This window comes from Cydia fagiglandana, chromosome 7, assembly GCF_963556715.1.
Source record: "Cydia fagiglandana chromosome 7, ilCydFagi1.1, whole genome shotgun sequence".
Taxonomy (NCBI): Eukaryota; Metazoa; Arthropoda; class Insecta; order Lepidoptera; family Tortricidae; genus Cydia; species Cydia fagiglandana.
In genome coordinates, this window is record NC_085938.1 from 19,315,661 (window position 1) to 19,343,528 (window position 27,868).

The following is a 27,868-nucleotide window of genomic DNA, read 5'->3' on the forward strand; positions in this document are numbered from 1 at the left end:
CTTGTGTGTTTATAAAAAATCATAACAATAATTTGAAAACTATTGTTGGTGTTTATGTTGATGATTTTTTGATATTTTCAAATCATAGTACAGAAAAAGATAACCTTGTACAGGCACTGAGTCAAAAGTTTAAATTAAAGAATTTAGGTCAAGTAAAACAATACTTAGGCATGAGAATTAATTTAAATCAGGACAAAAATGTCATTACTATAGATCAGGAGAATTATATAGAGATGTTGTTGAAAAAGTTTGATATGGAAGATTGCAACCCTGTCGAGACTCCTATAGAATGTAAATTGAATGTTGAAAAAACAAATTGTATAGAAAAACTGCCATATCAGAAACTTATAGGTAGCTTGATGTATTTATCAGTATTAACTCGGCCTGATATTTCTTATGCTACTAGTTACTTAAGTCAATTTAATAATTGTTATTCATATGTTCATTGGAACTATGCTAAAAGAATTTTAAGATATTTATTGAGAACAAAAGACTATTGTTTGAAATATTCCAAAGGAAAAGCAGAACTGGTAGGTTTTGTAGATGCAGATTGGGCGAGCGACGTCATAGACAGACGGTCATACACAGGTTTTTGTTTTATGAAGTCTGGTTCTGCTATTTCTTGGGAGAGCAAAAAGCAAAGGACTGTTGCTTTGAGCTCGTGTGAGAGTGAGTACATGGCTTTATCAGAAGCTTGCCGTGAAGCCATTTACTTGCAAAACCTTGAAGTGGAACTGTTGGGTTTTAGTAATAAAATTGTAGTATACAATGACAGTCAGAGTGCATTGAAGCTGGCAAATAATCATCAGTCACATAAGCGTTCTAAGCATATTGATGTTAGATATAATTTCATTAGAGAAGTGATTAATAATGATATTGTGGAAACAAAGTATTTGCCAACCGCTAACATGCCCGCTGACCTGTTAACAAAAGGTTTACCGGAGGTGAAGCACTACATATTTATGAAAACACTTGGTGTGGTTAAAAAATGATTTTATTAATGTTTATTGTTAGTAAATCATTTTACATAATTTAGTTTCACATTTATTAACTTGTGTTTTTTTTGTAGAAATACTGTTATAATACAATAAAAATAGTTTCACCGGTTTACACCTGTTAAATATTAGTTTATTTGTTATTTTGATATAGTGGGGGTGTTGTTACTTATATCAAAATAAGCTTAAAATAGGGTTACTAGCGCCATCTAGTTAAGAATATGTGCAACGTGTTTCTATGTCTGATCTTTGAATAAATCCCGTTACTTGTCAACCGTCATCCGTGCGTTTCATTACTTTCTTTAGAAGTTTGTTCCAATACTGGCTAAATGAATCAGAATCGTTTTCTATGCAGAATCACAAAAAACAAGCTCAATACGATTGCATTTACATATACATTTGGGAAAAAAACGAAATCTACGCGACACCAGTAAATGAACACACTGTTCATTTACTGGTTTCAGAACATTTGATGAGCCAGTAATGGAACTCTAAAAAATAAAGACTTAATCGCATAATACGCCGACAAAATGTACATAAATAGAAGGTTCAACTCTTAATCTAACCAAATAACTACACTTTGTAAAAGTTAACATTAAATAAGCACTTCATATTTTGCTCCAAACGTACTCTGTTCTTATCTGGGATCTAATATTTCCATACAAAACTTCAAATCCAGAAATACGTAAACTTCAAACGCCAGTCACATCCTAACTGGTCGAAAATAAATTTATTATGGGTTGTCATCGCATAGGAAATAGAGTTATTAATAAGAAAAAAAATAAGACAAGTGGAAGAAATTGCTATATTTCTTATTTTAGACAAAAAACGTGATTTTGTTCATTCACTGGGGGATGTTCATTCACTGGAGGGTTTACCCTACCTATATTGGCAGAGCTATCCCTTCTTTCGATTTATTTTTTTATTTTTATATTAGCTTTCAAAATTTGTTTGCAATTCGTTTTTCACTCCTAAGTGTTATAGTAAGTATAATCAAAAACACGAAAGGGCACAGACTACAGTTAATAAACATCTAATTTAATATTTTAAACTTTCGCGTTTTGAATACATATTAACTCACATTATAGACGGGTCTAACGCGAATTATATTCAATTACCTTGATTTACCGACGTTTCGACACAGGTTTCACTGGTCGTGGTCGCGGCTGACTGATGTCCCAGCAAAATGTCAAAACAGAGATTTGTGCATCTACCCGACGAAAAGTGTATGGAAAAGTTTGGGATAGACATCACATTTTCAGCCGCGACCACGACCAGTGAAACCTGTGTCGAAACGTCGGTAAATCAAGGTAATTGAATATAATTCGCGTTAGACCCGTCTATAATGTGAGTTAATATAACATCTAATTTAATAAAAATATTATTCACAACGTCACTATAGAAATTGGAGACAACTTTTTTATAGAGAAACGGTCTTCCCCCTTCCTTTTAAATGAAACAACCCTATATACTACACGACATATTTGTAGACAGAATTGTTGGTGAATCTTGACAGGAAATGAGTTATATGTCAGAATTTCGTGACAATTGTCGTGTTTCTTGTGATAATTGTCGTGTTTCTTGTGACAATTGTAGTGTTTCTTGTGACAATTGTCATAAACTTAGCAAGAGAAATATCTGTTTTTTTCCGATATCATAAAGTTTTTTTAATAATACAATGATGGTCGCAAACAGGAATACGACCCGCCCGATGGTAAGCGGTAACCGTAGCCCATGGATGCCTGTGACTTCAGCAACAGTGATTTTACAATTCGTCGCACCTGTCACGTTGGTGAAACAGGGGCCTGGTCGCATCAACAATATTAATGTTCTCCGAATGTAATGCTTACAGTGCGATACTTATTGAATTTAAACTAGGCGTCTTCCATTTCCGTAATGTTTCCTAATCTGTTTCTATATATACCTAATGGTGATAAACATACCACATTGTAATTTTTTTAAATTTTATATTAAAGGAAAATAATGGTAAAATTTACGCCTATTGCGTTTATTTTTACGTTTATTATTGGTTTATACCACATCGTTCTGCTTTCACGCAGGTATTATTAGAGTTCCTGTAGTATCCCTTGTTGCACCTGCATGCTGGCTTGCAAGGGACGACAATCTTGCCGATCTTGAAAGGAGCCCGGCATTCGGTGCCGTTGACGTAATCGCTGCATTTCTCGCCGGGGCAACCTGCAGGGCACTCGTCGTAGTACTCGTTGGGACCATCGCATTTGAATGGCGCTGAAATAATATAATCACACGTAAAATACTTTCAAAGGAAATCATTGTTTTGAAGCCACGCCCTGCTTAAGCCTCTAGTTAGTCTAGTTCATCATACGAAGCCGTATATGCCAGTTAAATAAATAAATAAATATTATAGGACAATTCTAGACAGATCAGCCTAGTCCCACAGTAAGCTCAATAAGGCTTGTGTTGTGGGTACTAGACGACGATATATATATAATATACACATATTATACAAATACTTATATTATATACATAGAAAACATCTATAACTCAGGAACAAATATTTGTGGTGAACACGCAAATAAATGCCCTTACCAGGATTCGAACAAGGGACCTCCTGCTTCGTAGGCAGGGTCACTACCGACTAGGCTAGGAGGCTGTTAAAGTTACTTATATCTCAAAATTAACCAAAAAAAGTGATGATTTCAAATGCAAATAGACTGATAAATTAAAACAACTTACGGCAAGCATAAGCCTTGATACATTTCTTGGTGACACGGTCCCTTTTGTCCAGGATGCCGCATGTACACCTGGGTGGGTCGCACACTATTCCCACTGGGCAAGTTTGAGGAGAGTTCCGGTTTTTGGGGCAGTTGTCTCCTTCGCAGGCAACGGTTGGACAACGGTTATAGATCTCATTTTCGGGGCAAGCTGGTGTGGCTGAAAGGTTTTTATTGAATTTTACTTATTAAAAAAGCTTAGGTCGAAACTAGGTTATAAAACTCCGATTCCAAAGGTGGCCGAACGGTACATAGTTCAATTTGAAATTTTGGCCACCTGAGCCACCTGAGAACTCACAATCGTCGCTCTCACTAGCCAGTGCATAATCAGTCGCCGAGGCCGAAACCGGCTAGGACAGGATGATGTAAGTGAGTATAAATAACAGTGTTCTTTTTGTTTTTATTTGGGTTTTTCTCTCATTCACGAAATAATTTTGCCTCAGAACTGTCATAGTCAAATAATAACCTGTTAAATTTAGAATGGTTAAGTAGTAATAAATCACATGAGTATACCTAGACATAAAACAAATAAATTTAATGAATAAAATGACGTGCAAACTTTTGTAAGTGTATTGAAACAACTGGATAAATATTTAATCAAAGTGATATCATACGCAAGCAATACAATGTAATTACAGTCACTTAGTCTAAAATTGAAGATTTCATAATATTATATTCGTTAATAGAATATAGGAATAGATTCTTATTATTGCTTAAATTAGAAACATAACATTGACCTAAAAATAAAAAACGTGGGCCATACTGAAAGTTTCTGGATTCTGATATACCTACCGGGTGTGGCCTGTAACATGAGCAAATAATTAAAACATAGATTTGTACTCCTCAAACGGTGACACTTTTGCTCAACAACTTTTAAAAATTATCAAGTATTAAGAGTCCCTATTTTTCATACAAAATAAATAAATATTATCTTCAATAGACGCCATCGCCACGCCATTATAATTGTGATTGACGTTGCTTGTCACGCCTTAAACGTAACAAAATTTGCTATACATTGCGTCTTAGAAAAAACATTAAAGTGTATTAAAAATCAAACCACAAGTCATTTTTAAAAGTCGGTTACGGCTACGGTTTAATTTTTTGCTCATATTACAGGCCACATCCGGTATAAGACGACTTATTTTTTCTAAGTGGCCAGTCCAGGAAATTTCAGTACTTACGTCCTAAGTATATGTAATTTCTTATTTCTTAAAATTTTGTAAGTTTTATAACTTTTAGAACAGTTACTTACGACATTTGCTTTCCGCCACGCACACATTGCTAGCATTCCTGTAAAAGCCTGGATTGCATCGGCAGCCAGTCCTGCATACAGCTGGTTGTATCGGACAGTTGTATACCTTGCCAATAGAATCACAGGTTTGATTCGAGCAACCGCTGATACATGTGTCGAAAAATTCATTTTGACCCTTACATTGGTTATTTGATGTTGCTAAAAGAAGAAAATACGTTTACAACTAAGTTATTAGGTACTGATATTTAAGACTCCTTGATTTTAAACGTTAAAGAATGATGTCTTTGTTTAACAGATTAGGGTCTAAGTGTGAAAAAACAACTGGTCAGTTTAACTACATGATACTTTATATTATTATCTGATTACTTACTGTGTACCTATGGCAAGGCTATACGTTAAGGTTATGATACACACTACATTAAGATTTAAAAAACCCACTAATCAGGTTATAGTGTTTCAAACATTTTATTTGTTAAATACAAAGGCTTCAAAGGTACTTACGACATTCGCTTTCTGGCACACAGATATTGTCAGCATTCCTCCAAAAGCCTGCCTTACACCGGCAGCCTTCTCTACACACAGCCGGTTGGATCGGGCAGTGGAAGATCTTGCCAATGTCACTGCAGCTCTGATTGGAACAGCCACTGATGCAGGTGTTGTAATATTCGTTTTGTCCAGGGCACCGATCATCGGTTTCTGGTGCTGAATAAGTGAGATTTTGTAAGCGAGGACTATAACTCCCGACAGCCGCAGGCTGGAGGGAATTAAAGACTCAGGCTTACAGTATTCTTACCCCCAGAGTTACACACAATGTTTTTCATCTTTATTACTTTCCTTTCGAAGAAAAAAACTAAAGTACTTCTTCTTAAGTTATATGTATATAGAACGAATGGCTCTCTTTTGTACGACAAATACATATAGTCTGTATGTCGGCTGCTTTACCCCAAACCAGAATACCATATGACATTACATTACACTATGAAAATAACTATTAATAAACAAGACGAGCTGTTTCAACATTAGTCAATTGTCTAATCCTAACGGCGTAGGCGGCCGAACTTAATATGTTTGCTAGGTGTTCTTATGAGGACTCCATTGTAGATTTTTGTCTAATGTTAAACCAAGACATAATGCTGAGAGATGGTAGATATCTCTAAGCATTCATTATTCAAAAGTATCTTAGTATCGACTCGTTTAACATTCGGCAAAGAAAATGTAATACATTCGGTTTTCTTAGTTTACTTACTGCAATCGTCAGGTATCACGCATCTGCCAACGTTGTCGTCATATAGGTATCCATCATTACAATCGCAGCCTCCAACCTTACAGATCTTAGGGCAGGGCTGGTTAGGTCTACAAGTTTTGCCGCAATTCACGCCGCAACCCGAATGGGCGTTTATGTCACCGCCACATCCTGTACCAAAAAAATTGTTAAATAATTAAACATATGTCAGAACGCTGACGTAGCATTCTCATTCTTTGTCTTTATTCAGAAAAAATATGAATCAATCAAAATTAAAACTTGAATTCCATTTTTGTCTTTTAAAACCATCATTGAAATGTTGCTATTGGCATAAATACACGATTACAACAACGTTAATATAAAAATCTTACAATATCCTACTTGAAAATATAATTGCTGTTCGCAACATTTAAATATAATTGTGGAACTAATAGCAATTAAACCTAGCATAGTAGTCTTAGTTACAATTAACCTTAAAAAAGTGTAGGAACCTTTTTTAGTGGCCTGTGGTGAGGTAGAAGTTACTATAATTTCACATTTATGTTTTTGATGGGATATATGATTACTTTTTGTACAGAAATTATTAGTATTCATCATAGTTGAATCAAAACGTTATTTTTGCTAATAAAAATTGGTTAGGCGCTTAGTGTGTAAATTAAAACAGTTTTTTGTTTACTTAAAATAATACAAATCGCAAAAAAATCACTGTTTCTTGATCTCAGTTTTGTACCCACTCAGTTGCCTATCTGTATGCCAAATTTCAACTTGCTAGGTCATCTGGAAGTGGGTTAGGTTTTTGATGATAGGTGAGTCAGTCAATAAGTCAGCGAGAAAAAACCCGCTTTTGAGATGTGTGTATCTTAATAACCGGTTGAGCTATATTAATGAAATTTGGCTTTCTAGCAACCGCTGTCATAAGGGTCTTAGTAAATGAACCAAATTTCATGTCTAGATACAATGTCCGAGATATTTTAAAGTGTAACTGAACACTTACCAGAAGAAGCTGGACATTGGTCTTGCAGAATGCAAGTTCCGTTGTCTGCTCTCAGGAAACCGTCGGAGCAGACACAGCCCTTGATGCAAGACTCAGGGGTTCTACGAATGCATATTTCTGGAGTTCCAACTTGACTGCAGTTTCTGTGACCACATCCTCCGTTGATGCAAGAGTCGAATTTTTCGTTAAGGCCGCAAACCGGTGCTAAAATAAAGGATAAATCAGTATTTTTTGTCACATTTGACCGGTTCGAGTCCCGACTGAGGCAAGCGATTTTTCATAAGTCCTTAAATGCAGAATTTATTGTTTTTATAAACAAAGGAAAGTCTCCTTTACACAAAATGTGCTAATTACAATATTTAAGGTAGTTGCCATCCATGTGGCACTCGATTTTTCCACCCTGTATATTTATTTATCATTTAGTTACTTGTACGGAAATGTACAATTAATTAAAAAGGCACCCATGTTAGTGTATACAGGGTGAAATTTACCCTTTTCACTATTGCACAAATTGCTGAACCTATTGTGCACCTTCTGTATCCAAGTTTTTACTTAAATCGTATCTTCTATATATTCCGTAAAGTGTATTTTATCTGAATAAACTGTCTTCCTTCACATAGAGGCTAATTACGGATAGGTGGAAATAAAAAAAAATCAAAGGTTTCCTTTTACATTGAACTTAAAATGATGTCTAGGTACTTACTGCATTGCTCTGGCACGACGCATTTCTTAAGATTGTCGTCAAATACAAAACCGTCCTTGCAGTCGCATTTGTCAGGTTTGCATACGTAGCGCGGGCAGATAAGTTGTTTATTCTTGACCTTGTAGTCAGAGCACCTTCGTCCGCAGTTTATACCACAGCCGGGCTTTGCGTTTGGATCACCGCCGCATCCTGCATTCAGAATTCCTCTAATACTTTTCTTATTAGGGTTAAAACGGGAACCTATTAATATAAGACTCCGCTGTCCGTCCGTCCGTCTGTCTGTCTGTCACCAGGCTATATCTCATGAACCGTGATAGCTAGGCAGTTGAAAATTTCACAGATGATGTATTTCTATTGACACTATAAAAAACAGAATATAGGTAATAAATATTTAAGTCTCATACAACAAACGTGATTTTTTTTGCCATTTTTGCGTAATGGTCCAGAACTGTGCGAGCCCAACTCGCACTTGGCCGTTTTCTAAGTTAAATTGTCTTGATTAACGTTAAATATACGTCACTCATTTTAGGTTGGGAAAACTGTCATAGGGTAAGAACTCTCGTATTTGTATACATCGTCACAAAGGAAGAGCTGCGCTCCTTATGCTTTACCATTCTTCTGGATGTGGAGTATGTCTAGGTACAAAAGAAAGAAAGAAAAAACGAAGACGGTCTTACTGGTCGGTCTTCTCCACATCGACCTTAAATTTTTTGCATGTAAGATGAGGTCCTATAAAAGATGATCACTTACCGGGTTGAGGACACTGGTTTTCAAGAACGCAAGTTCCATTGGCATTCCGCAGGTAGCCTTCGGCGCAAACGCATCCTTTGGTGCAGGATTCGGGAGTTCTATCGATGCAAATTTGAGGCTTGCCCAGTTGGCTGCAGTTCCTACGAGAGCAGCCGCCGTTGGTGCATGTCGAATACACTTCGTTAAGTCCACATGTTGGCGCTAGAAGTAAAATATACACAAAACTAAAATGTGTGAAAAATAGCCATGTTAGGGTTGACATGTTTGGGGTCATCCATTAATTACGTCACACGTTTAGGGGGAGGGAGGGGGTCAAGAAAATGTGACATATTGTGACATGGGGGAGGGGGGAGACACAAACTTTGTGACGTCACTTTAACTTCATCAGTAACCGAAAATTTATTTATTTTATTTGATATAAGTACATTTAAATAACAAGTTTTTAAAACGATAATCTTTTTTATTCGTTTAATTATCTTTCCTAAGCAGTTTTGGGTTATAAATTACTAATATTTATATCGTCAAAAATATTTTGATAAAATACTTAGGTACTTACTTAATTCGATTTGGCGATTTCGTAGAAAAAATGTGACGTCACACTAGGGGGGAGGGGTTTGCCAAATGTGACCAAGTTTGACAAGGAGGGGTGGAGGGGTCAAAAAACCTAGAAATTCGTGTGACGTAATTAATGGATGACCCCTTTTATTTATCAGTCACATGCATACATTTAATGTTGTATAGACTCTGACCTAATTTTGCACAAACATGGCAGTAAGAATGCATACATATCCCTATAACTTCCATGCTTGACATACCACTAAGAACTTTTTGGCATCATTTGATAACAAATTCGTTTAATTAAGAAACCAACTTATTATATCTAAATTTTTTTTTAGTTTTTCAGTTCATTTTTAAATGTATGTAGGTTTTTGGATATTCCATCACCATTCCTGCAAATGATTTCTAAAGTTAACATTCATAAGACTCAAATTATTAAGAGTGAAAAGAGTTTGCCTAGGATGTAATAAAAAACACTCACTGCAATATTTCGGTAAAACGCATTTCTTGACGTTAGGGTCGTAAACGTAGCCAACGTTGCAGTCGCATCCGTTGTCGTAGCAAATGAGAATGCAGGCTACACCTTTCTTCTTATAGGTGGAGCAAGTCCTGCCGCAGTTAACGCCGCAGCCGGGGTGCGAGTTTGGATCATTTCCGCAACCTGTGTAGAAACAATTAATAAATGGACCCTGGTGATGAAAAAAGACCGGAATATCTACTCTAGAAGAAGACTCAGAAACTCTCCTAGAATGTGAAAATTTCTGATGTGACACGGAATATAGTGTAGGTCATAGAGTTAGATCAAACTATAGGTGATATTCGGAGGACATGTGCAGCAACATTATTAAACATAAACATAATTAATTTAAAAACACGTATTTCATGGTTACATTAATATAAAACAAAGACATAAAATTGTGATGGTTTAAATGTCGATCTAGGATTCCCTGTGTTCCAGGAATGAAATATTGCAAAAATATTCAAATCATGGTTGTTATTCTTTCAAATGCGGCAACGATAGTAATGCAATTTATCAAGGAGATTAACAGTACCCGTGTAAACGCTGTAGCATTAACGGGTACCGTAAAACGGGGTGAGTAGGTTTCGCGGGGAGAGTTGGGTTATGAATGGGAAGAGAAGGTTTGAGAGGGGAGTGAGAAGGGATTTTAAGGCTACTGCTACAAAAATAATGTATCCCTTTACGGCCGGGAAAAATATTTTGCAAAAACTAATGAAAAATGGATGTGAACCGTTTTCATTTGTTATAAAATACACGTTAAAAATGATAAAAAAAATCCAACGACCCTTCATCATAAAAAAAATCGCATGCACGAAAGTGACGTTCAGGATTTATCTGTAAATGCACGAACGTGCAAATTCATTTGGATTTGTAAAATGATATGAAAAAAACGAAACATTTTACACAACAATACACTAGTATAATAATAAGTCTTTAACTTTACATAATCATCACAGTTCTCTTTAAGAATCAACACCGAAACGATTATAGAATGATTGAAAACAATAATCAACAATTATAAAGTAATCTCAATTCAACTACCTACATCATATGGAAATCCTTGAAAAAGTTTTCATAAAATGAATATTGATTCATTCACAAGTAAAAAGAAAGTACTTACATGTGTTTAATATAGTTTATAACTAATTCTGAAGCTGTTACATCAACGATTTGATCGAATCTTTTTCTCTCATCTCTTGACAACCCTAATATTGATTGTGCCTGAAAACTTGAACAGTTAGAAGTCGAGGAACATAATTTACTGTCTTTCCACTTAACTAGAACGTTACTTAATCTGTCATCATCAGCCGACTCTCTCCACGTCACATGTCATTGTCGTCTTTGAATGTCAAACTCGATCTCATCAGGAATTCGATTCACCATTACTTTACCCGTTCTGTGTCAGCTGCTATTATTGAGTTTTACAACAAATAATATAGTTGTAAAGAATCTATGACGATATAAATTAACTACCTTGGCATATACTTCGAGAAAAGATCGAGTATAGACCAACAGCTGGACCGAACCCCAGTGACATAATATCACAGCCAAACTGCTTTATATGGATGTACCGAAATCAAGCATAAATCCGGCAGAATTATAATCACCATGCTTTTAACCCTACTGGACGAGTTTTAATATACCACGACCTGACGCAGCGAAGCTAGAACATTGTCTGATTCTTGGCTTTCATAGTGAATCCATTCCAAATGCGAATAAGGGGAATGAGGTCGTCGTGAAATTCTTCAATGTGTGATACCTTTATCACCATAACACAAAATTCACAGAATTTGTCTGGCTCCTAATAGATGTCTTAAAAAATACAAACCTAAGAAAAGGAATATATTATTAAATGATCAAACATATGCTATCTATTGTGATTTAAGTTTTTGCGCAAAAGCCGGATACTCAGAAACTTGCAAATAGTTATGACAATTGATTCGCGGGCTACGGCCGAACCCACAAATTCGTGCACTTATTTTTTACGAGCATGTAGTTTTCCCTAAATAACATATTTTTGCTCTAATTTATGCTTAATAAACTCATTTAACTCTTTTACTGTAATAATTAAGTATTAAATAGCAACTTCGATACCAAAATTATACGAAATTATGAACTTACGTGTGTCACTACTCACACCAAAATACGCCACCATCTTCACCACTGTCTTGCGACCGACTAATGCCCTTGACCTACGGTATTTAGTACTCAAACGTGTCTCTAATATCTGCAGTTTATATCGGAATAGGTTTGAGCTCGAAAAGACGATTTGCTTGCGGACAGGATTTTTTAAAAGTAGTTTGCAGGATTATATCGAACCGGTCGGAAAGGGGTATTCCAATTTAAAATGGGGCTATAGTAATACGCATAGTAAAAAAAAAATCGATCCAACAATCTTCCAAAATCACCTTTGTATGAAAAGCCCTCTCACCCCAAATACGAGGCACTACGGGGTGAGGTGGGTTTTCCTCTTTATCTTCAAAGTTATGAAATGCAACTTCCCAAAATAAAATACAAACTAAAATACAAACGTCCGAACCACTTATTATATATATACCTACACCGTTCAGTTTTCACATGTGAAAATAAAATTTTATCGAGGTTTGAAAGTCAAATTTCACCCAACTCACCCCATTTTACGGTAACAATTACCACTAAGTACTGCATGCAGTCATCATTCGAATGTCAGCACACACTATCACCTTGGCCCTTCCTCACTACTCACTATTCATGTTTCATGTGCATCATGGTTTTCGTTAGAGTAAAAGTGACATTCCATTTCCAACTGCAGCTGCAATACTGTTCATTTTACTATGGAAATTGACAATGACAGCGACGCGTTTCCATAGTAAAATGAACAGTATTGCAGCTGCAGTTGGAAATGGAATGTCACTCATAATCAAATCAATCGAAATATACTTTTTTTTCTTTAGCCTAGGTATTACTGTATCCCACTGCTGGGCAAAGGCCTCCCCTCTACCCCGCAACTTGTCTCTGTCTAAATGCACACTCCCGTCATCCTACAGGATGGATTTCGGGGCAGAGGAATACCCAAACGGAGATGGCGGGACAACCTACATACAAAATATACATAAGTCCAAAACAATTATAAAAAAAATAATTGTTGTTATCAAGTGCGCGCCCGAGTTGTTTATCAACAACTCAAGTAAACTAAAATGAATATTGATAAGTATTTACTTACCATTATTTCCTCATTATACATTTAGATAGCTACCAACCGGAATATAAACGAGCTACAATGGCGGCAGATAAACCGTATGCGGTTTTCGCTCGCTGTTCTCGGTGTTATTTAAGAGTATTTTGGATAAATAAATAAAAAAATAAAAAAAACAGTAAATACTCTGTCGTGATAACGCATTAGGTGAAAGATTAAACTGAACAAATAATCTTATATAAAAACTGTGAACACAGAAGCAAGAAAAAAAGAAGAGTGAAACCGACTTGGCTTGACTCTGCTTCCTGTTCCTTTTTATTAAGGTTCCGTAGTTTATTGAATGAGTAGTTACCTTCGTTGCACTGGTTCCTTAACACACAAGTCCCGTTAGCAGCCCGTAAGTACCCGGATGCACAGACACATCCCTTCTTGCAGCTCTTGGGGTCCAGTTTCACGCAAGGCACGGGTTTACCGGCCTGACTGCAGTTGCGGGCCTCGCAGCCGCCGTTTGTGCAGTTTGAGAACACCTGGTTGGGGCCGCATTTGCAGGTATTTAGCCCTGTAAATAAGTAGTTCACGGTCAGTCTGTAGTGCGTGACCCATATGATCGCACACTCTGTGGAGACGTAGCATACATGGTCGCGATCCTCAGCAATGAGAGCGCGAGGAAGAAGAAGGTTAATCTGTAGTACCGGTAAACTACCCTTACCTATTTTGAATTACGGGGAAACATTGATGATCGAGTTTTGTACTGTGAAGAACTGGGTTCCGAACGCTTTCATCATTGTATGTCTGGGTTGCCAACCACACCATTAAATTTCAATAATCAACTCTCATAATATCTCAAAAGTTGACGATCAATGTTTCCCCGCGATTCAAATTAATCCCAGTTTACAGTACCCACAGTACATAAAATTTAAAAATTTCGATGTTTTAATATAGGGTGCATCGGGGTAAATGCGAAGGCAGGGTAATTCCGAAACTGGCAAATATCTACTAAACTAGAAACAACAACAAACAACAGTACGCAAGATGCCATGTAAGCGTTGCAGCGGCGTAAGTGTTGCTAAAGTATGAACTGTAGAAACAGTTTAGTAGATATTTGCCAGTTTCGGAATTACCCCGCCTTCGCATTTACCCAAATGCACCCTATATTTTAATACTGACTTCGTAAAAACTAAAAGTTTAAGGACGTGCCTTTTAAACACTAACGATCTGTAAGTCATTACTAAACTTATTTCTTTAAACTCAGTTAAACTCACTTTAAAGTTTAAAGTAATCAAGATACTTATGGAACACACTATTTGCACACTTACATACATATATGTAGTAACATTGTAAATATTGTAATAATTAATATTCAGACACGATTGACAATTTTAGAAAAAAGTAAGAAATATAGCATTAAAAACACAACATGTTAGTAGGTAGTTATACACATAATTTCTACCGCATGCGCCGTTAGGTGGGTTAGGTTAGGTTTGAACTGCGATCCTCACAGAACCGAACTGCTATCAGAGAAGTGGGTTAGGTTAGGCTAGAACTACGACCCTTACAGAAGCGAAATGCTAGTAGAAAAGTGGGTGGTTTTACCTCCTTTTCTACATAGTATACCTATACCATCTACAATAATCTTTCACCGGCCCCCATAGAAGTCGGTTTTTTTTTCTTAAAAATTATTATCAACAAATCAAGCATATACATTCAAAAACGTGACATTTGATGAAGTGGAACTGCTGATGATGATCAGAACGGAACTCTTCAACGACGCATAGTTCACCTTTGGCGATTTGTCCTCTTCGTTATGTTTGTTAAGCAAGTTAAGTTTTTAAGCCACAATTTTATCAAGCTTGAGTTCTGATGATGGGATCCATGAGAAATCGAGGGAACTCCTCAAATTTTAAAGGCATGCGTATAGAGATTTTTGTATTTTCATCAGAAAATCAAGCATTTTCATTAAAAACTGTCGCATTTGATGAAGTGGAACTGCTGATGATGATCAGAACGGAACTCTTCAACGACGCATAGTTCACGTTTGGCGATTTGTCCTCTTCGTTATGTTTGCTAAGCAAGTTTAGTTTTTAAGCCACATTTCTGTCAAGCTCGAGTTCTGATGATGGGATCCATAAGGAATCGAGGGAACTCCTCAAATCTTAAAGGCATACGTATAGAATTTTTTGTATTTTCATCATAAAATCAAGCATTTACATTAAAAACTGTCGCATTTGATGAAGTGGAACTGCTGATGATGATCAGAACAGAACTCTTCAACGACGCATAGTACATGTTTGGTGATTTCGAATTTCGATTTTGACTTGGACTGGGACCCGGACTCATACCCGGATCCGGTTCGGACCCGGACTCGGACTCGGACTCGGACCCGGACTCGGACCCGGACTCGGACCCGGACTCGGACCCGGACTCGGACCCGGACTCGGACCCGGACCCGGACTTGGACCGGGACTCGGACCCGGACTCTGACTCAGAGACCCGGACCTTGACCCGGAAAACCACTATGATACCTAAACTAAATAAACCACTATGATTACCTACCATAAAATGTGGGTATGATGATGCCAAACCCCTCCCGCTCAAACTCCCGTACACCGCACCGCATGCGCCGTTAAGTGGGTTAGGTTAGGTTTGAACTGCGATCCTCACAGAACCGAACAAAAGTGGGTTAGGTTTGGTTAGAACTGCGAGTCTTACAGAAACGAAATGCTACTAGATAAGTGGGTTTCATTAGGTTCGAACTGCGATCCTCACAGAACCGAATTGCTATCAGAGAAGTGGGTTAGGTTAGGCTAGATAACTACGACCCTTACGGAAACGAAATGTTACTAGAAAGTAGGTACTGGTTTTACCTCCTTTTCTACATAGTGCACCATCTACCATAATCTTTCACCGGGCCCCATAGAAGTCGGTTTTTTTTTCTTAAAAATTATTATATGTGACGTTCCACGGGAAAAGGTACCTTATGAGGGTTTCTAGTTTCGGAGATATGAAATGTTTTGTAAAGAGGTGAAAAAATGCTCATTTTTTTTTTATTGTGTGTTCTGAAACCTTAATGCGTAACGTTTGTTTACCTGTGTTTATTTTTGTTAAAGGTTCGTTATGAGCCTAGTAATGTCGTCTCAGAGTTTAGTGAAAAGGTACCTTATGGAAAAAAAGATTGAAAATTCCCAAAAAAACTAGTCAATACGGGAAAAGAAGTTTGGTAGAGAACTGTATTAGCATTCTGCAAAACTAATTTGATAATTTCAGTTCTGGTTGGGGCGCCTAGCAAATATTATAACCGTACATCGACCGACATTACAAATCCAAGTAGCCTGCTATTATACCAAAGTTACTCTCGTCAAGTCTTTCTTAACTAGAATAATCTTCATTTGGTTTGGTCGCATGCAATAAATCAGCCATTGGTTTGCTGAAAAATGCCAATACCCGACGCATTACCTTATGGAATATCTGAGGTCATTGAACCTCAATGCCGCTTGTCTTCAATGGCAACCAAAATATATTATTGATAAGAAATAGACGATTTATACCATCTTTACCCCAAAATATTATTAGTTTATCCTAACTGTTCCATCATCATCATGCCTCATCATGTAACTTAACCACAAGGTACCTTTTCATTACATACAAATTATTGGTCTTTTTTTGAGATTATTATGACGAAGAACTAATTAAATTTGTGGCAGTTTAATGTAAATTATTATTTTCTATTCATAAAAGATAAACTTCAATGTGATTGATGTTTTGTAGTGATGTATTATTAGATTTATTTCCATAAGGTACCTTTTCGTAAATGTATGGAGCAAATACTTTTATTGTTATGTAAGTTTAAAGTGGCATAAGGGGTTAAATATAGTATTTAGTTGGGGTTTTAGGATTTATTTCATTTGAATGACAGAATTTCTTTCATATGTGCTCAGAAAAATTGATTGTTTGTTACATTAAAGGCAAATATCTACTAAACTAGAAACAACAACAAACAACAGTACGCAAGATGCCATGTAAGCGTTGCAGCGGCGTAAGTGTTGCTAAAGTATGAACTGTAGAAACAGTTTAGTAGATATTTGCCAGTTTCGGAATTACCCCGCCTTCGCATTTACCCAAATGCACCCTATATTTTAATACTGACTTCGTAAAAACTAAAAGTTTAAGGACGTGCCTTTTAAACACTAACGATCTGTAAGTCATTACTAAACTTATTTCTTTAAACTCAGTTAAACTCACTTTAAAGTTTAAAGTAATCAAGATACTTATGGAACACACTATTTGCACACTTACATACATATATGTAGTAACATTGTAAATATTGTAATAATTAATATTCAGACACGATTGACAATTTTAGAAAAAAGTAAGAAATATAGCATTAAAAACACAACATGTTAGTAGGTAGTTATACACATAATTTCTAAAATAAATACCTAATAAGTAAGTAGTTCACTGTCCTTGTTTTTTAAAGACAAATATTATGTTTTGCAATGTAAAAGTTGTTTTTTTTCTGTAAGCATGTAGAATATTATTTACTCAAGTGCCAAGCATATTATTTGCAATACCTAAGACTTCGCTACTTAAGATATAAGTTATTTTATTTATAATAATTTACGTACATGATGTAGGTAAGTAATTTTAGGCAATTTTATTGTTCGAAAGACAGCCGGTAAATTACTAATTTGTAAAATTACTAATTAAGGTTTTTGTTTTTAGTTTAGATAGTTTAAGTCATGGATTATAACTTGTCATTTAAATTAACCTGACTTATGTGAAAGTAACGGAAATATTTGCTTTCAAAAACAACTTATATCCCTTTTCACAAAAATAATTAATGTGTGAAAAGGTTAAACTGCACTTTCTCTAGTGTTGCTAAAATCTTTTTGAATTTTTGTATTGTGTAAAGAAACCATTTTGGGAACTAAATATTGCATTTTTTTTAGATTGATGGAAAAAAAAATCAAACCAAAAAGAATAATATCAATGTAATGAACGAGTGACTTACTATATTTAATTACTTTGTTGAAATTGTTAATAGTTATTGAACCATTCACAATTTCAACAGAGTAATGTTGTACTGTAGTAATGTTGTACTGACACCAGAGCAGTTGTACTTGTTTGTCTTACTTCCCCATCTTTGTTTCTTTTTGTTATTGTTGCACAATTATTTAATAATCAGCCTTTTAGATGTCTTTTCTTCTACAGGACTTTCTTTTTGATATTTGACTTCCACCGTTTTGCACAACATTGACCAACTAAAAAAATATATGGAAAGGAATCTAAGTGAACATTAACCATAATCATTAACTAAATTTAGCGAAACTAGATGGTGAAAAACGGGCAAAGTAAATTATTTATACCCCTTTACACATCATGACGTCTTAAAAAATGTTTGTGAATAATAAAAAAACTTAAGTTTTACCGTCATTCACGAACTAGACTCGGTAGTTGAAATAGATCTAAGTGAATTTTGATTTCTTTACACCAAATGTTTCTTGAAATGTGTTTTATTCACTAAGATTAAACTTTACTTTAACCATCGTTCGTAACACGATTCTTAAGTATCAAATTTTTTAAACGAGATTATATGTGACGTCCCACGGTCAAAGGTACCTTATGGCGGGTATGGAGTTATGCATACCCCAGTAATCTACAATAAATAAGCTATCGATAACACAAAAGATCAACCTCCTAAGTTGCGTAGTTACAGAGATATGATTTTTTGAAAATAATGTTGTGAAATGAGCAACTTTACGATAGAGATTTTTTAAGTTTAGCAGCCTAAAAAACTATGTTCCTGAAGTAAGTTACATAGTTGACTACAAATAATAATATCTTATATATCTGAGATTAAAAAAATGTTGCGACTTGGTCTGTAATGCAAATAGAAACCTTTGATATCCACTGATTTATGTGTATACTAACCAATTTCTTGAAAATAAAGTTTTATTTCATTTTCACGATTGATTGCAATGAGCTCTCAAGATTTAAATTTTATCTATTATAAAACGACACTGAGAGACAGTTTAAGTAAAAAACAATACCGATTTAGAGGTGAAAATGTATTTTCTGACTTTTTCATATAAAATCAAAAAATTGAATATTTTTACTTTTAATGTAACAAACAATCAATTTTTCTGAGCACATATGAAAGAAATTCTGTCATTCAAATGAAATAAATCCTAAAACCCCAACTAAATACTATATTTAACCCCTTATGCCACTTTAAACTTACATAACAATAAAAGTATTTGCTCCATACATTTACGAAAAGGTACCTTATGGAAATAAATCTAATAATACATCACTACAAAACATCAATCACATTGAAGTTTATCTTTTATGAATAGAAAATAATAATTTACATTAAACTGCCACAAATTTAATTAGTTCTTCGTCATAATAATCTCAAAAAAAGACCAATAATTTGTATGTAATGAAAAGGTACCTTGTGGTTAAGTTACATGATGAGGCATGATGATGATGGAACAGTTAGGATAAACTAATAATATTTTGGGGTAAAGATGGTATAAATCGTCTATTTCTTATCAATAATATATTTTGGTTGCCATTGAAGACAAGCGGCATTGAGGTTCAATGACCTCAGATATTCCATAAGGTAATGCGTCGGGTATTGGCATTTTTCAGCAAACCAATGGCTGATTTATTGCATGCGACCAAACCAAATGAAGATTATTCTAGTTAAGAAAGACTTGACGAGAGTAACTTTGGTATAATAGCAGGCTACTTGGATTTGTAATGTCGGTCGATGTACGGTTATAATATTTGCTAGGCGCCCCAACCAGAACTGAAATTATCAAATTAGTTTTGCAGAATGCTAATACAGTTCTCTACCAAACTTCTTTTCCCGTATTGACTAGTTTTTTTGGGAATTTTCAATCTTTTTTTCCATAAGGTACCTTTTCACTAAACTCTGAGACGACATTACTAGGCTCATAACGAACCTTTAACAAAAATAAACACAGGTAAACAAACGTTACGCATTAAGGTTTCAGAACACACAATAAAAAAAAAATGAGCATTTTTTCACCTCTTTACAAAACATTTCATATCTCCGAAACTAGAAACCCTCATAAGGTACCTTTTCCCGTGGAACGTCACATATAATAATTTTTAAGAAAAAAAAACCGACTTCTATGGGGCCCGGTGAAAGATTATGGTAGATGGTGCACTATGTAGAAAAGGAGGTAAAACCAGTACCTACTTTCTAGTAACATTTCGTTTCCGTAAGGGTCGTAGTTATCTAGCCTAACCTAACCCACTTCTCTGATAGCAATTCGGTTCTGTGAGGATCGCAGTTCGAACCTAATGAAACCCACTTATCTAGTAGCATTTCGTTTCTGTAAGACTCGCAGTTCTAACCAAACCTAACCCACTTTTGTTCGGTTCTGTGAGGATCGCAGTTCAAACCTAACCTAACCCACTTAACGGCGCATGCGGTGCGGTGTACGGGAGTTTGAGCGGGAGGGGTTTGGCATCATCATACCCACATTTTATGGTAGGTAATCATAGTGGTTTATTTAGTTTAGGTATCATAGTGGTTTTCCGGGTCAAGGTCCGGGTCTCTGAGTCAGAGTCCGGGTCCGAGTCCCGGTCCAAGTCCGGGTCCGGGTCCGAGTCCGGGTCCGAGTCCGGGTCCGAGTCCGGGTCCGAGTCCGGGTCCGAGTCCGGGTCCGAGTCCGAGTCCGAGTCCGGGTCCGAACCGGATCCGGGTATGAGTCCGGGTCCCAGTCCAAGTCAAAATCGAAATTCGAAATCACCAAACATGTACTATGCGTCGTTGAAGAGTTCTGTTCTGATCATCATCAGCAGTTCCACTTCATCAAATGCGACAGTTTTTAATGTAAATGCTTGATTTTATGATGAAAATACAAAAAATTCTATACGTATGCCTTTAAGATTTGAGGAGTTCCCTCGATTCCTTATGGATCCCATCATCAGAACTCGAGCTTGACAGAAATGTGGCTTAAAAACTAAACTTGCTTAGCAAACATAACGAAGAGGACAAATCGCCAAACGTGAACTATGCGTCGTTGAAGAGTTCCGTTCTGATCATCATCAGCAGTTCCACTTCATCAAATGCGACAGTTTTTAATGAAAATGCTTGATTTTCTGATGAAAATACAAAAATCTCTATACGCATGCCTTTAAAATTTGAGGAGTTCCCTCGATTTCTCATGGATCCCATCATCAGAACTCAAGCTTGATAAAATTGTGGCTTAAAAACTTAACTTGCTTAACAAACATAACGAAGAGGACAAATCGCCAAAGGTGAACTATGCGTCGTTGAAGAGTTCCGTTCTGATCATCATCAGCAGTTCCACTTCATCAAACGTCACGTTTTTGAATGTATATGCTTGATTTGTTGATAATAATTTTTAAGAAAAAAAAACCGACTTCTATGGGGGCCGGTGAAAGATTATTGTAGATGGTATAGGTATACTATGTAGAAAAGGAGGTAAAACCACCCACTTTTCTACTAGCATTTCGCTTCTGTAAGGGTCGTAGTTCTAGCCTAACCTAACCCACTTCTCTGATAGCAGTTCGGTTCTGTGAGGATCGCAGTTCAAACCTAACCTAACCCACCTAACGGCGCATGCGGTGCGGTGTACGGGGGTTTAAGCGGGAGGGGCTAGTAAGATTGGCATCATCATACTTATATACTTACACATTTTATGGTAGGTAATCATAGTGGTTTATTTAGTTAAGGTATCATAGTGGTTTTCCGGGTCAAGGTCCGGGTCCGAGTCCGGGTCTGAGTCCGGGTCCGAGTCCGGGTCCGAGCCCGGGTCCGAGTCCAGGTCCGGTCCTGGTCCGAACCGGATCCGGTCCGGGTCCGAACCGGATCCGGTCCGGGTCCGAACCGGATCCGGGTATGAGTCCGGTTCTGGGTCCGAGTCCGGGACCCAGTCCAAGTCAAAATCGAAATTGGTAATCACCAAATGTGTACTATGCGTTGTTGAAGAGTTCTATTCTGGTCATCATCAGCAGTTCCACTTCATCAAATGCGACAGTTTTTAATGAAAATGCTTAATTTTCTGATGTAAATACAAAAATCTCTATACGCATGCCTTTAATATTTGAGGAGTTCCCTCGATTCCTTATGGATCCCATCATCAGAACTCGAGCTTGACAAAAATGTACATTAAAAACTTAACTTGCTTAACAAACATAACGAAGAGGAAAAATCGCGAAACGTGAACTATGCGTCGTTGAAGAGTTCTGTTCTGATCATCTACGGCAGTTCCACTTCATCAAATGCGACAGTTTTTAATGAAAATGCTTGATTTTATGATGAAAATACAAAAAAATCTATGCGTATGCCTTTAATATTTGAGGAGTTCCCTCGATTCCTTATGGATCCCATCATCAGAACTCGAGCTTGACAAAAATGTGGCTTAAAAACTTAACTTGCTTAACAAACATAACGAAGAGGAAAAATCGCCAAACGTGAACTATGCGTCGTTGAAGAGTTCTGTTCTGATCATCATCAGCAGTTCCACTTCATCAAATGCGACAGTTTTTAATGAAAATGCTTAATTTTCTGATGTAAATACAAAAATCTCTATACGCATGCCTTTAATATTTGAGGAGTTCCCTCGATTCCTTATGGATCCCATCATCAGAACTCGAGCTTGACAAAAATGTACATTAAAAACTTAACTTGCTTAACAAACATAACGAAGAGGAAAAATCGCGAAACGTGAACTATGCGTCGTTGAAGAGTTCTGTTCTGATCATCTACGGCAGTTCCACTTCATCAAATGCGACAGTTTTTAATGAAAATGCTTGATTTTTTGATGTAATTACAAAAATCTCTATACGTATGCCTTTAAGATTTGAGGAGTTCTCTCGATTCCTCATGGATCCCATCATCAGAACTCGAGCTTGACAAAAATGTAGCTTAAAAACTGAACTTGCTTAACAAACATAACGAAGAGGACAAATCGCCAACCGTGAACTATGCGTCGTTGAGGAGTTCCGTTCTGATCATCATCAGCAGTTCCACTTCATCAAATGTCACTTTTTTGGATGTATATGCTTGATTTCATGATAAAAACCCAAAAATCACTATATGTATGCCTTTAAGATTTGAGGAGTTCCCTCGATTCCTCATGGAACCCATCATCAGAACTGGGTTTTGACAGAAACGGGACCAATCTGTATACATATACATTCAATCAAAAAAAAAATTTTCAAAATCGGTCCAGTAATGACGGAGATATGGAGTAACAAACATAAAAAATAAAAAAAATAAAAAAAATAATAAAAAAAAACATACAACCGAATTGATAACCTCCTCCTTTGGGATTTGGAAGTCGGTTAAAAATACGAAGATATTTCCCTGAGCTTGTCCAGCAATCCTCCTTAATGTTGTGGACATTTGTTGTAAAGCGAATACTGGTCCAGTAGTAGGTAGGTACATAGGTAGGTCGCGCGTTCTAATCGATTCCCTTAAATTATGGATTTTTCCATTTCCATCGCTTTCTTTAATAGCTACACCAGCTAGTTTGACCTTCAGACGGCATATGTACCTGAATATGTAGGTACAGCGTGCTTTTGTTATCACTGACCAAACTCTGAGGGGTGAATATGTAGGTCATACTGAACAACTTTTACTATCGGGCCAACCCAAAAATGTGTAAAGTATAATTTTTAAGAAAAAAAAACCGACTTCCATGGGGGCCGATGAAAGATTATTGTAGATGGTACACTATGTAGAAAAGGAGGTAAAACCACCCACTTTTTTACAAGCATTTCGCTTGTGTATAATGGCTCCTCTACAGGATGGGCCAACGCCGGCCACTCCAAGGGACGCAGCCATGCACTATCACTTGCTCCCTCTAACTCGAACTCGAGCTTGACAAAAATGTGGCTTAAAAACTTAACTTGCTTAACGAACATAACGAAAAGGAAAAATCGCCAAACGTGAACTATGCGTCGTTTAAGAGTTCTGTTCTGATCATCATCAGCAGTTCCACTTCATCAAATGCAACAGTTTTTAATGAAAATGCTTGATTTTCTGATGTAAATACAAAAATCTCTATACGGATGCCTTTAAGATTTGAGGAGTTCCCTTGATTCCTCATGGATCCCATCATCAGAACTCAAGCTTGACAAAAATGTGGCTTAAAAACTTATCTTGCTTAACAAACATAACGACGAGGACAAATCGCCAACCGTGAACTATGCGTCGTTGAAGAGTTCTGTTCTGATCATCATCAGCAGTTCCACTTCATCAAATGCAACAGTTTTTAATGAAAATGCTTGATTTTCTGATGTAAATACAAAAATCTCTATACGCATGCCTTTAAGATTTGAGGAGTTCCCTTGATTCCTCGTGGATCCCATCATCAGAACTCGAGCTTGACAAAAATGTGGCTTAAAAATTTAACTTGCTTAACAAACATAACGAAGAGGACAAATCGCCAACCGTGAACTATGCGTCGTTGAAGAGTTCCGTTCTGATCATCATCAGCAGATCCACTTCATCAAATGTCACTTTTTTGGATGTATATGCTTTATTCGTTGATAAAAAACCAAAAATCACTATGTGTATGCCTTTAAGATTTGAGGAGTTCCCTCGATTCCTCATGGATCCCATCATCAGAACTGGATTTTGACAAAAACGGGACCAATCTGTATGCATATACATTCAATCAAAAAAAGATTTTTCAAAATCGGTCCAGTAATGACGGAGTTATGGAGTAACAAACATAAAAAAAAATAAAAAAAATAAAAAAAAACATACAACCGAATTGATAACCTCCTTCTTTGAGATTTGGAAGTCGGTTAAAAACACGAAAATCACCATATGTATGCCTTTAAGATTTGAGGAGTTCTGTCGATTCCTCATGGATCCCATCATCAGAACTGGATTTTGACAAAAACGGTACCAATCTGTATGCATATACATTCAATCAAAAAAAGATTTTTCAAAATCGGTCCAGTAATGACGGAGTTATGGAGTAACAAACATAAAAAAAAATAAAAAAATAAATAAAAAAAATAAAAAAAAACATACAACCGAATTGATAACCTCCTTCTTTGAGATTTGGAAGTCGGTTAAAAACACAAAAATCACCATATGTATGCCTTTAAGATTTGAGGAGTTCTGTCGATTCCTCATGGATCCCATCATCAGAACTGGATTTTGACAAAAACGGTACCAATCTGTATGCATATACATACAATCAAAAAAATAATTTTCAAAATCGGTCCAGTAATGACGGAGATATGGAGTAACAAACATAAAAAAAAAAAAAAAAAAAAAAACCACATACAACCGAATTGATAACCTCCTCCTTTGGGATTTGGAAGTCGGTTAAAAATAAATCGTTTTGAACATAATGGTTATGATTTTTGGCAAAGTTTAATCCTTTTGCACAATCGATATCTCAGCAATTAGAAGTCATAGGGCAGTGGGTGTCAGCACAAAATATGTAGTTTCATGAAATAAACCTTTTACTGGCAAAATTTGTAATTTGGACAAACTCGAGTTTAACCCTTTTACACTAGAGGCACAGAATTATAATACTCCTCTCTTCTTCTTCCTCGCGTTATCCCGGCATTTTGCCACGGCTCACATAGGAGCCTGGGCTCCGCTTGACAACTAATCCCATGATTTGACTTAGGCACTAGTTTTTACGAAAGCGACTGCCATCTGACCTCCCAACCCAGAGGGGAAACTAGGCCTCATTGGGATTAGTCCGGTTTCCTCGCGATGTTTTCCTTCACCGAAAAGCGACTAGTAAATATCAAATGATATTTCGTACATACCTAAGTTCCGAAAAACTCATTGGTACGAGCCGGGGTTTGAACCCGCGACCTCCGGATTGCGAGTCGCACGCTCTTACCGCTAGGCCACCATCGCTTCCTAGGCCACTAGCGCTTCGTTGCGTTTGATTTGGTTGTATAATTAATTATAATACTCCAAATTTATACAACCAAATATCCCTTTTTATGTGGCTTATAACGCACCTACTAGAAATGACAATAACAAGGTTGATAAAAAATACTTACCATCGCAAAGGACGATAACGGAACCAGCCACACAGACAAAGAGAAGCAGCACCTTCCACATCCTCAAGCCGGGCGGCGTGTGCTGTCGAGCCGTGACTACTTCCTGCTTTTATAACCTTCGCTTTATGAGAACGTGCACTTGTGTCTACTATAAAATTACATTTTACATCGCTGTTACTAAATAAATAAATAAATGTAATTTAATTCAACATTTTTAGGGTTCCGTACCTCAGAAGGAAAAAACGGAACTCTTATCACTCGGACCTGTCTGTTTGTCTGTCACAGGCTATTTTCTCGGAAACTACTGATGTACCAATTGAGTTGAAATTACTTTTAATTATTAATTATTATTACACATATGTAAATTAGTGACCCAAAGATGGACAATAGCCAAAAAATTACCCTTTATCTCCGAAACTACTGGGTCAAAAATTTTGAAAATAATACTCAAAATAGTTCTTTACACCTATAGATGACAGAAAAACCTATTACAAATGTGCAGTGAAGCGTGAGTCAGACTTATGTACGTTACCCTATGAACGCGAGTCCGACTCGCACTTGGCCGTTTTTTTTGTTTGCTATTCGTTATCGTGCAGTGGTTTTTACCTCTTAGGTCATTTTCTCTCTCAGGAGCATGCCAAAGGAATTGAGGTTCCTCTTTAAGCGACATAACATTATCCTTAAAGTGCCATCTAGCCTTCCTACGCGAAGGGAAACCTTGGGATATTTTTTTTATAAGTAATAGCTAAACCTCTTATACTCATACTCACTATTTTTTATATGCTTACGCTACGTATCGTTATAATAAAAATAACAAATGAAATTGAATTTGAAATATAATCTATCACGACCATTTAATTTATTATTTAGAAATAACAATTTCAATTTAAAGGCGTTTTATTGTTCACTCGTATATTCTTAAGATTTTTTTTCATCCAATTAATTATGTAACTGTTTAAGATTGGCATAAAGCAAACCTACCTCCTAGCGTCCTAGGTATCGCTGGTGCGATGAGGTCGTGAAAGATCTGAACGAGCTCGGTGTCGTCGATTGGACAGAAACGGCGCTAGACAGAGAAGCATGGCGTTCCTTAGTGTCAGAGGCCAAGATCCACTTCGGGTCGCTGCGCCACGGCAGTAAGTAAGTAAGTATAAAGCAAACCTAACTTAACCTATCTATAGGATAACCTTACGTAAATCCTGAAAAGATAACGGTTTCAGTTTACCCCCTCAGTTTAGGGAGCCCGTCCGTAACACCGATGTTGAGTGATGGGTAAAGAGTTAAAGACATTATCGTGAAACATGAGGGTGTCTTAGATATACTTTTCACGTATTGTGCGTGAGTGTGGTTATTGATTTAGAATAAAAATGGAATGCCTGAGTATGTAACCACGGTTCGCTAATAAATTTCATTTTTATGTACCTAATTACTGCCAACACGAGTAAAATATTATTGACTTAGCTGAAATAAAAGACAGTTGTACGTTGTTCAATGTTTACCCAATCATGTGCGTGTATTGATTTTATTGAAAAACTAAATGAACGTGCGAATTAAGAATAGGAATGTTAGCAAAACTGTTTATGTCATCATCATTCTCTTGCCCTTGTCCCATTCACTTGGGGTCGGCGCAGCATGTCTTTCTCATCCACACCTCTCTATCGCCCATCATTTCATCATTCAGTTGCGTTCGTTTCATATCATCGTCTCACACAGTCCGTTCATCTTTTCCTCGGGTTTCCTTTCCTCGTACTTACTTACCTCCACATTCATTCGTAATGCCTCTCTCGTCACATGAATTTCATCCTTCCGCATCACATGCCCGTACCAATGTCTTTTACCTAAAACTATTATTCAACATTCAGAGGCAGTATTTCCTAC

General features: G+C 36.6%; 2 protein-coding genes across 2 annotated transcripts in view; both read right to left on the bottom strand.

The window, feature by feature from the left end:
* LOC134666249 (antichymotrypsin-2-like) overlaps positions 1-5,537 on the bottom strand; it is a 37,946-nt gene extending 32,409 nt beyond the window's left edge. Inside the window, exons 1-2 of the mRNA XM_063523402.1 lie at positions 5,498-5,537; positions 5,001-5,198 (exon numbers count right to left, since the gene is read on the bottom strand). Of these exons, the coding sequence (XP_063379472.1) occupies positions 5,001-5,198; positions 5,498-5,537 (238 nt within the window). The remainder of the gene's footprint in view (positions 1-5,000; positions 5,199-5,497) is intronic.
* Positions 5,538-6,340: 803 nt separating this feature from the next.
* LOC134666250 (zonadhesin-like) lies at positions 6,341-27,760 on the bottom strand (the record flags this gene model as incomplete). The annotated part of the gene is made up of 8 exons (XM_063523403.1): positions 27,749-27,760; positions 25,991-26,093; positions 13,296-13,502; positions 9,730-9,909; positions 8,691-8,891; positions 7,941-8,129; positions 7,238-7,441; positions 6,341-6,414 (listed from the first exon to the last, which is right to left on the bottom strand). Coding segments are annotated over exons 1-8 (1,170 nt in total), but the record flags the coding sequence as incomplete, so codon positions are not given.
* Between the last annotated feature and the right edge of the window lie 108 nt (positions 27,761-27,868).